This window comes from Eulemur rufifrons, chromosome 2, assembly GCF_041146395.1.
Source record: "Eulemur rufifrons isolate Redbay chromosome 2, OSU_ERuf_1, whole genome shotgun sequence".
Classification (NCBI taxonomy): domain Eukaryota; kingdom Metazoa; phylum Chordata; class Mammalia; order Primates; family Lemuridae; genus Eulemur; species Eulemur rufifrons.
Genome location: NC_090984.1, coordinates 72,102,539 through 72,113,747, shown reverse-complemented (window position 1 = coordinate 72,113,747; position 11,209 = coordinate 72,102,539). Strand labels below are relative to the sequence as shown.

General features: G+C 41.5%; 1 protein-coding gene across 1 annotated transcript; it reads right to left on the bottom strand.

Annotated features, from left to right (window-relative positions):
• Nucleotides 1-2,594: 2,594 nt before the first annotated feature.
• On the bottom strand, nt 2,595-3,587 carry TTC6 (tetratricopeptide repeat domain 6). The gene has a single exon (XM_069492760.1). It carries the CDS (start codon nt 3,585-3,587, stop codon nt 2,634-2,636), a length of 954 nt encoding a protein of 317 aa, XP_069348861.1. The 3' UTR covers nt 2,595-2,633.
• Nucleotides 3,588-11,209: the final 7,622 nt, after the last annotated feature.

The following is an 11,209-nucleotide window of genomic DNA, read 5'->3' as shown; positions in this document are numbered from 1 at the left end:
CAACATCTAGAGACATTTTTATTATTATGATTTAAGAGGAGCTACTGGCATCTAGTGGGCAGAAGCCAGGGATGCTTCAAAAATCCTATAATTCTCAGGATAGCCACCCACAATGAAGAATTAACTAGCCAAAAATTTCAATAGTGCCAAGGTTGATAAACCCTGTGTTTGATGTCTGACCTACATTGACAGTTAAGTTTAATCTTCAGGTATTCGGTATACCTCCTGGCCCGTGTAATTATGGAACTCTGAATGCTGGGTCCGGAGTGGCCTTGCCCAAGCTCTAAATAGAGACAATCCAGTCTTCCAAGACTGTCTTATCCTTTGGCTTTCCCCTCTAGGGATTGCTGTGTGGCTCCAAGATTTCTAAAGTGAAAAATCACGTTCCTTGCTTTCTCTGGAGAGAACATCGTTTACATAAACTCCAAATGTTTAAAACAAATATTTTTATTCTAGTATTCTTAAGAATGTTTAAAATCATAATTTAGACCCCACTTTACACTTGAGTCCTTATTGCTATCTCTCACCTACCCTCCCACTGCCAATTCAACAAATTCCCCATTGTTCCTTTCTCACTCTAATAAAACTCCTGAAACCACTTTTACCCAATACTGCCCCAGGGCTAGAGCCCCTGGCTCCTGTTTCTAACGCTCCATGATCTATGCCTCTCTCTTACATGAAACAATTCAGGTAACTTAAGCACCAAGAAAAGATACACAAGAGAAATGAACACTTCTGGAAGAAGAACAGAATTCACTGTTCTGATGTCCACTATTCATTTGATACTCTCCCTTTATTTATCACTAATTCCATTTCAGTCCTTCAAATGTGCTCTTTCTTATGGGACCCTGCTCTGAAGTATAACTTCTCCAACTGTACAGGACCTCTGAGCCAGTTTCTATTAGCACCCCCTTTTCACGTCAAGTACCTTAACTATGTGATAGGGTATGGAGCCCATCTCAGAAGAGGCCTTTCTTCTCTGCTAAGACTCTTCTAGGGACATCCCTGATTTCTTTTTCTACATTAGATTTACAGAAAATCTAATTAGAAATACTCATTTTGAAATGACCCAAGCAGTTACCCTGATCTTGTTCAGTAACAGCGGTGAGATGTGGGTCTTAATTCAGAATATTTGTTGTACTCTGCCTAAAACACATTAGGTCAAAGGTGACACTGTGGACTCTTGTTCATACATGTTTCTGTTTTCCTTTATTATAACATTCCTTAAATCACAGCCAAGAGTGTATTCTGGGGCTGAAACCATTTTAAAGACATAATGCGGCAGCAGTATTCTGTTTACTAATAAGAAATTTGGAGCAGCAGCCAAGAACAGAAATAGAATCTTCTTCCCTCTTACTGTCATTCTCAAAAAAGACTATGTCTCATATTTTCTTTCTTTCTTTCTTTGAATGTGGGGCTCAAGTTCTCTTGTTACTATTTTTGCTTTGAATGTCCCTGCCAAAGCAAAGTCTATATAACAGACAAAATATTTTAAACTTAAATATGGCCCTGTGTAGCTTTGCTTCCTGTTGGGGACATATCATAGTCAATAAATGGACCATCCTGGGCATAATTCTAGTCAAGTCTCTGGGACAGACTGCCTGGGGTGGAATCCCAGCTCTGCCATGCATTAGTGGCAAAACACTGGACCAATCCTTTAGCTTCACTAAAGCTAGAAGGCCTCCTACATAAAATAGGACTCATATTGGTATCTATCTATCTGAGTGGGCGGGGGGCGGGGGTTGCTGTGACAAAAATGCATACAACATGCATCCCATAGTGTTTGGCACACAAGAAACACTTAAGTCTCTATAACTCGGAAGGCCTAAAAAATAAATTTTTAAAAATGTTTCAAGAGAACTGTTTTCACTGAAAATATTCTAGAATTCTTATAAATTAAACTTAATAGGCCTAGCGAAGTGGCTCACACCTGTAATCCTAGCACTCTGGGAAGCGGCGGGAGGATTGCTTAAGGCTAGGAGTTTGAGACCAGCCTTAGCAAGAGCGAAACCCCTGTCTCTACAGAAAAAATGAAAAATTAGCCAGGCATGGCAGCACATGCCTGTAGTCCCAGATACTCCGAAGGCTGAGGCAGAAGGATTGCTTGAGCCCAGGAGTTTAAGGTTGCTGTGAGTTATGATCATGTCACTGCACTTTAACCCTGGCAACAGAGACTCTGTCTCAAAATAAATAAATAAATAAACAAATAAATAAACTTAATAGTTATATACTGATCTTAGGATATAAATTCACTTTTACTGTAATTCACTACTAATAATGCTAAACTGTAACCAAAAAAAGACTGGGTTTTTCACATAAAATACCTATTTTTATTTCAATACAAAGCCTTTGAAAGGGAAGGCTACTAGCGATGTATTCCTCAGGTCTTCAGCTAATGTTCTTCGAACAAGTTTTTGGCAAAACCTTTCAATTTCTTTCACTTTGACAAGAGGATACACTCCCTTGATGGAAAATTCAAAAATTCAAATGGAAAATTCAGACAAAACGCAAAGAAGCTGAATACCACCACAGTGTTTTCGTAATAACATATAGACGCTTAAGTATTATATATAATAAAATATGACATATATAACATATCCTAAAGTTGCATTTACCCAGGAGAAATATTATTCTCACTCTGGTTCACCTACTTCCATTTTAATGTCGTAGTTCTGGCCGAGAACGCTCTGTATGAGCTCCTTGATGATCTGGTCGGAGGCCAGCTGGGCCTCGGACTGCAGCGAGACGATGATCTCCTCGATGGACTTGGGGGTCACTCGGGCGGGCAGCAGGGTCTGCCCGGCGGCCTCCAGCGCGTGGCTCAGCAGGCGGCTCTCCCGCTCTCCTCTGGGCACCGACACTGCCGCTTCCCGCGCTTTGCCAGCCGAGCCCTCGCCCTCGCGCACCAAGTGGGTGCTAATCTTCACTCTCCTCCGCCGGCCGCTCGCCTCCGCGTCGCTGTCCTCGCTGGAAAGGGAGCTGGCCTTGCTCTCTTTGGCCTTATAGACCCCTGCGGACGGAGCTATCTCCTGGCTTGCTTCACGCCCCCGGGCCAGGTCGAGGTCCCGTCTGGAGGCCGCGGGCCGCGGGCTCTCCAGGGTCCCGTGCGCTGTGGGCCTCGCCCGCGGTGTGGGCGGCGGCAGCAGGACCGCAGGTTTGGCCGTGCCGACCCCCGAGGCGATGACCGGAGGCGGCTTCTGCGCCCCGTGCCGTAGGAACGCGGAGCTCCGTAAGTAAAAGTTCCGGGGCTGAAACACCCGGGTATTCCCGGGAGCGGCCCGGCCCGAGGGACGCGCTGCGCCTCCCAGCGCCTCCTGCAGGATGGCCACAGACGAGATCTCGAGGCCTTTAGCTGGAGAGGACTCTTTGGATGTTCCGGGTCCAGCGTAGGAAACGCACCTAGGGTGGGCCGGGCTGGAGGCACGAAGGCTGTGGACTGAGCCTTCATCTACAGCCTGCTTGGAGGCCAATTTCTGTTTGAATCGGAGAAAATCCTTTTTAGTCTCCTGGCGAACCTTCTCAAGCTCTTTAAACATGTGTGATTCTTCTTTGTGTTTCAGCCCAAAGTGCTTTGGGATTGTGGACATCTTGACAATTTTGACCTGTAAAATAACCACACCCAAAATTATATTCTATTTTTATGTGTGTGTGTGTGTATATCAGCAAAGTTTCTTACAATAGAACCTCACTGTGCTGCTCCCTGAAGCACAGGTGGTAAACTAGGTATACAATTTTATATCCATCTATTGGCCTTGTCACAAGAACCATGAAAAATCTCTAAAGCAGTAATTTTTTTCGGAGGGATTTTCCCTACTGGATTTATTTTACCATGTCTTTAGACTATAATGCAGTGTCCCATTTCCAGGCAAGAGAGACCACACTAAGTATGGGCATAGAAAATCCAAAGCAGCCCTGCAAAGAGAAAACAGAGGGCACCAACTGTGACCTGTGACGTGGATCCAAACCACAAAGGTGTCTTCACTTGTTCAGGGTATTTCAACAATATTAATTCATAGCCAACATTTTAAGTTGGAAGATTTTCACATAAAAATTCAGGTTTGTAGTTTCTCTGGAAAAAAGTGACAGCTCTGGCAATAGAAGGGCCAGATCCCTGCTCTTGTGGCTGGATAGCTGTTTCCCCTTCTTTCCACAGCTGTTCCCATGTGTCTCCCTCACTCAGCCCACTCCTTAATGTGTCACCTGAGCTACAGCACAGTGTAAGAAGGGAAGGAGGTGGGCAGCCTCAAGGTAGGCTGCAGCCAGGATCATGAGGCTTGAATGCCAGGTGTTTGTACTTTTTCTGTGAACTACTGGAAACCACTCAAAATTTTTAACAGAAAAGTGACTTGGTAGCATCTGTTGCATGGGAGATATTAATATCAAGTAGAAGACAGAATAAAGGCAGGAAGGGCAAATACAAGTCTTGGTAGCTGGAACCTGAGACTTGGCCCTGGTAATGGAGCAGAGTAAAAATGGAGACATAATAAGGTAAACCTGGTAGGACCAGGCCAATGATTAGGAGTAAATGGGAGGCCAGGTGCCATGGCTCACACCTGTAATGCTAGCACTCTAGGAGGCCGAGGCAGGCGGATCATTTGAGCTCAGGAGTTCAAGACCAGCCTGAGCAAGAGCGAGACCCACCCCCACCCCACCCCGCCGCCGCCGTCATCTCTACTAAAAAAAAAAAAAAAAGAAAGAAAGAAAAAAAAATTAGAAAGAAATTAGCTGGACAACTAAAAATATATAGAAAAAATTAGCCAGGCACGGTGGTGCATGGCTGTAATCCCAGCTACTCTGGAGGCTGAGGCAGGAGGACTGCTTAAGCCCAGAAGTCTGAGGTTGCTGTGAGCTAGGCTGATGCCAGGGCACTCCAGCCCAGGCAACAGAGTGAAACTCTGTCTCAAAAAAATAAATAAATAAATAAATAAAAGAAAAGGAAAGGAATAAATGGGAGCAATTAAAGCTCCTTCATAAAATAGGGATTTTCAATCACCTTAATGAAATCTTGGTCATAACCAAGGGCATAAAAAAACTTCTGTTATTCACTGAACTGTCCCCTTCAAAATGGTTAAGAGGTAAATTTTATATTATGTGTATTTTACCACAATTTTTTAAAAAACAACTTCTATTATTCTATTATTCAGAAGGTCCAGCTATCTATGATATTGAATGGATTTTGAGATCTTGAAAACTCTGAGATCATTACTCAAAGCCAGGCTAATGGGAAATATAAATAGAAAGGGGGCCAATTACATATTCTGTGTCACACTTGCCTGTGGCAAGTGGGAAGAGCAAGAGCAACCAGGGTTAGAAAAATGAAGAGAATAGAGTTCCACAGAAGGCAAGAAGAGGTGTGTTTCAGGAAATAGGTTTAAAACAATGAAAATAAAAACAAAAAATAATGAATTAGAAGAATAGTAAATTTTTAAAACCCAAGGCCAAGAGTCTTTGAAACAAAATAATATAATACAGCAGAAATATCTCTGGAATATCATCATTATTTCCAGTATGATTATCTACTGGAAAACCCAGGCACTAAAGAACTATTTAGAATGATAATGAGATTCTACAAGTGATTTGAATTTTTTGTTTGTTTGTTTGGTTTGTTTTATTTTGTGTGGAGACAGGGTCTCACTCTGTTGCCCAGGATAGGGTACAGTGGTGTCATCATGGCTCACTGCAACCTCATACTCCTGGGTTCAAGCGATCCTTCTGCCTCAACCTCCCAAGTAGCTAGGACTATACGCATGTGCCAGTGTGCCCAGCTAATTTTTCTATTTTTTGTAGAGAGGACATCTTGCTCTTGCTCAGGCTGGTCTCAAACTCCTGACTTCAAATGATCCTCCCACCTCAGCCTCCCAAAGTGCTAGGATTATAGGTGTGAGCCACCACACCCAGTACAGTTTGAATTTTTTTTTAATAACACAAAAACCAATAGTTTCCTTTATACCAAAATGGTCCAGTCAAAAATATAATGGTAAAATTTCATTTATAATTTTTTTAAAAGAGTAAGTCTCGCATAAACATAACAAGAAATGTATACATATACAAATGTAAACATAACAAGAAATTTATTCATAAAACTATATGAATAAATTTTTCAAATTTTACTGAAGGACATTAAATAAAGATTCAACTAAACAGACAGTTAATGGTCCTTGATGGGATGACTGGATATTTTAATTTTACTAGGTCTTCCCAAAATATGGTATTGGTTTAATGCCAATACAAAACTTTCAAAATGATATTTTGAACATTTGAAAAGTTACTCTGAACTCATTTGAAATAATAAACAGGCTAGACTAGCCAAAAATTTTATAAAATGAAATGAGGGAGCACTTGTTCATCGATGAGAGAACAACCAGATAAATAAAACTTATACAGATATAAGAAGTGGGACCGAAATACCGCCGCTAGAATCAATAGGTAGATTGAGAAAGTGAGAAAAAGGATTAAAAATAATATAAGTTATAAAGATAGTATTAAATGGTGATAAAAGGAAGAACTATTCAATAAATTGTGCTGAGGCAACTGGTTGACTATTTGGTACTTTGTGTGTGTGTGTGTGTGTGTGTGTGTGTGTGTGTATTTTGTATCATACACCAAAATAAATCCAGATGGATTTAAAACTTATATGTGGATACTATTCTTACTTTACTTTGCATTTCTTTGCTCACTTATCCACATTTGTTGGTTGAACTCAAATCAATTCATAAAAGAATTATCTTTATAGTTAGAATTCTTCATTTGTCATGTAGTTTGGGTGGTATGAAGAGAACATACTATTTATCCTCCAAATAATCATACTGATTTTAATTTCTAAAATATGAACCACTGGTTCTCAAACTGAAGATCCTGCTACATGCTAAAGTTTTCATCTGGGAATCAGTGGACTTTCTTTCTTTACCCTGCTCCACCACTGACTAGACCTTGGACAATTCAATTCTATCCAAACCAAGGGTTCATATAAAAAAGTGAAAATAATAATCTGTTGTCTGTTTTCTATACCATAGTACACGAACATTAGAAAGGCTTTCTGAAGTCCTTAAGAAACTTCCCTTATTTTAAAAAATGCTATATAATCCTCCTCCGTCATAGTATTTTGGTATTATTGTTTGCTCAGGTGGCAATATGTTCACACCAACACCACCTGCATTTCTTCCTGCAAAAGGTTAAAAGGTAGTAACTGGAACAGAGCACAGAGCAGAAGTACATAAACACCTGATGAGAATTGGACTTGACTCTCCCAAATCCACTTCCCCTTTATTCTTAGTTCCTGCTTTGGATGCCCTTCCCAACTTCTCCCAGGCCCTTGGTTTGCTATTGAAGTTTAACAAATGTTCATTGTTTAACACTTCTCAGTGCATTCCCATGAGTTCTTAATGGGAAAGTTTCTCTTTCTATCTAAAAGTAAACCAGAATGAAATAGAACTTCTAAATTTGACTGGAACTTCTATTGTGCATTCAAGGTGGGTGGTATCCCAATGCTTCATGGGCCAGTCCCTCAAAACTTGGTGCCTTTATTCCCCCACCCACCCTTCTACAATACAAAAAAGTCAAATAACTTTTAAACATCCAATGTTATGAGAAAATAGCATTTTCTCTTTTTCTTGGGAGCAATTTACTAAGAAAGACTAGATCTATTTTGGAGATACGCAAGGAAAAATAGTGTAGTTGCCTCAAAAGGAGAAGGTATTAACCTACATGAGGTGTCATATCTGTGGTACACAATCCAGGTTGGTTAAGTTTACCCTACACTTTAAAATGGGATAGAATACACGTAAAATCTTTGTGATCCAAGCAGTAATTTTACTTTCCTCTTTTTTCCAAATTACTGGAACTCTGCCTATACCTTTTTCTTTCTCTTCTACCTGGAGATTTAAAGCCTGAGCAGTGAGGTAGTCAGTCAGGAGGGCCCAAAGCCAGCCTTTTCTCCTCTCTCATAAGGCCAGGTCAGACATCAGGAGAAAGACAGAAACAACACTTTATTTACAAGGAAACAACAATTCAAATGATCATGGACTTCTCATAAGACACCACTGAGAACAGATGACAGGGAAACAAGATTTATAACATGCTAAAATACAAAAAAAAACCTCAAAACAAACAAACAAACAAACAAAAAACGTGTCAACTCAGAATTCTATACCTAGTATGCATATTTTTTTCAAATGTAGGTAAAATGAAGACATATTAATATAAAAGAAAATTAAGAGAATTACTCACCAGCCACCTGGAACTACAAGAAATGCTAAAGAAAAATTTTCAGCCTGAAGAGAAATTATACCAGAGGGAAATTTGAATCTTCAAGAACAAATGAAGAAGATCAGAAATGGCAAATATCTAGATGAGTACAGTAGGCCATTTTTTTCTCTTAAGTTTTTTAAAAATTGTATGAAAAATTATAACATGTCTTGTGAGATGTTTGTGTAAGTAGATATGATACAAATGACAACAATTCTAGAAAAATGCAACCTATGCTATAGCGTCAGAAAGCAGATCAGTGGTTGGTTGAGGGTGGGGGTGAGAGTAGGAGTGGAAAGCAAAGGGGACAAGGAAGAAACAGGTTCATTCCAGTAATTGTTTCAAAAGTGTATATGTCTGTCAAAACTCATCAAATTGCATACTCGTACATTGTGCATGGTACAAACTGAACATTTGTGCAGTATATTGAATATAAATTATACCTCTGTAAAGTTGTAAATAGAAAAAAAGCAACTTGTTAAACTTTTAGATTTGCATATTTAAAAAATAAACTATTGATCTCCTTTAAGCTCCTGCAAGGGTAGTCTGCAATAGTTTCCTTGTGGGTCTGTTGTCTTCAATGCCAAACAATCCTTGCATTAAGCACACAGTGTCCCCCTGCCCACCAAACAGAGCCAAACTCAGGAAACAGCTTCTATTTTGAAATTAGACACATTGACCCTAGTGGGAGCGGTCACCTAATGGTGGTTAAAGTTTGCCGGAAACAAGCTGCCCTGTCTTTGGATGGCAGAGGTCAGGGAGATAGAAGTTAAATTCCTCCAGTTATCTTTCGCCCTCCGCGCAGCCCCTCTGATTCCACCCCCTCTTTTGCCTTCCTAACCCCTTTTCCTCCTTTCCCCACAGGCTGGTGCAGCGCAATCCATCTACCTTTCCCGTCCCCCAAGTTTTCACTCCTCACTGCTCCTCTTCAACCCGCGCTCATTTTCCCACAGAAGGTAGCCCTGAACTCCATCCCCAACCCCCACAACAGCCCAATCCCTACTCGAACCCCAGTCCTCAACACCTATTTTCGGTACTGATTTTTGCCTAGAGAGGCGGAACGGGGAGGATATTTGCTCCGCCCAAATATCTCAGTCTTCCCTTTCCACAGCGTCCAGACGAAGTCACTCCCGCCCCGGTCCGCGTCCCTCTCTCACCGTGCTCCGGGCGCGCCTGTGTTCCCATGCAGGTGGTGGGGAGATCCGCCCCGCCGCCGCCCGGCGGGTATTCAACTGGCCTTTCGGTGTCGGGGGGCCGGGTGGGCTCCACTGGCTCTGCAGGAAGAAAGGACGCGCTCCGTCGCCCAGCAACAAGCCGCGCGCCCTCCTCCGCCCACCCCCGCCCCCGCCCCCGGCCCTTAAAGGATCCCCCGCGCCGTGGACGTGCACCCCGTGTCTCGGTCTTGGACCCCAAACCCAGTTCTCACTTCTCCCAGTGGTGAAGCCGCTACTCCCAAAGAGCTATCTGGATTGGTCGTTTTTGCCCAGCTTAACTAACCGCTTACTTCGCATTCTTGCTCTCTCTACGTTTAAATGAATAATGCTGGGCCAAGAAACTTTAAAAAAAAATTGGGGGGGCGGGAGGGGTTGTATGTTTTTAAACATACATGCCAGCGAAGGGTACATTTCTGGGAGTATGTTTCCATGCTGTCTACTTAGGTGAGCACAACTTGTAAAGAGCATATTGAAATCAAGAGCATGAGATTCAGACTTCTGGCAAGTTCATATGAAAAGCGCAGATTTAGCCATTTCTGAACTTCAGATGTGGTCCAAGATAAGAAGCAATAATTGGCATAATCTATTAAAGTTGAATATACACATACTCTATGATCCAGCAATTACACTCCCAACAGAAATGCATGCATATGTGCACCAAGAAACGTGTATATTCATAGCAGTTTCATTCATAATAGCTAAGACTTGAAAACAACCCGAATGTCTAACAAAAGTAAAATTCATAAATTAATTGTAATATATTCATAAAATGTGATACTATACATCAAGGAAACGAACAAACTTCAGCTTTGGGGGAATACAGATGAATCTCTTATAAATGTAATGCTGAGCAAAGAAGCCAAACACAGATGGATACATGCTGTATGTTTCCATCATACAAAGTTCAAAAACTATAGTGCTTAGGGATGCATGCTCAGCTGATATATTACAAGTAAACACAAGAAAGTGATAATCATAAAGGTCCAGGTAATAGTTATCTTGGGAGAGGGGAAGGTGATGGTGAGTGGGCAGGTAGTACCAGAGGGAGTCTTAGGGTGCTAGTGATATCCTATTTTTTAACCTTAGTGATGGTTTATCTCTTTGCAATAAAGGGGAAATTTTGTTTTGTTAATTTTCCCATGTAATATTTCACCATTTTTTTAAAAGGGCAAAAAGAAAAAGAAAAACCAATTAGATAAAATAGTGTAGCTTTGCTCAGTACCTGGCACTTAGCAGCCCCTCACATATTATTTTATCACTCTCTACTCTCTACCAACCCCTCCAAATACTCAGGCAACTAAAACACGAGGTCAGGAAAATGCAGATAAAACCTTCTGGAGGTCATCCATAACATTCTACATGCTGGAAGGAGGCAACATGCTTCCCAGAAGTTCGAGATAAAAGAATGCTCTGTGCTGTACAATTCCCTAATGCTGAGCCTCTGAACAGCCCAGCTGTGGAGACATCCTCAGGCCTTCAAGAGGGAAACCCCCTCTAGACACAGACAAAGCCAGGTTAGGACACCCAGCTTTGCCACTTGGACAAGCTGCTTCCTCTCTCAGGGCTTCTGCATCCTCATCTGTAAAATGGAGAGAATAATCTTACCTGAAAGGTTTGTTACTTTACTACCTAACATGATGTGTTCAGAATGGTTGCTGAATGCTCACAAGATGAGAAGCATTCTATAGAAAAGGACCTTCCATCCCTGAGGTTTCACTGCATTCACATCACATCCCACTGCCCTGAGAGCA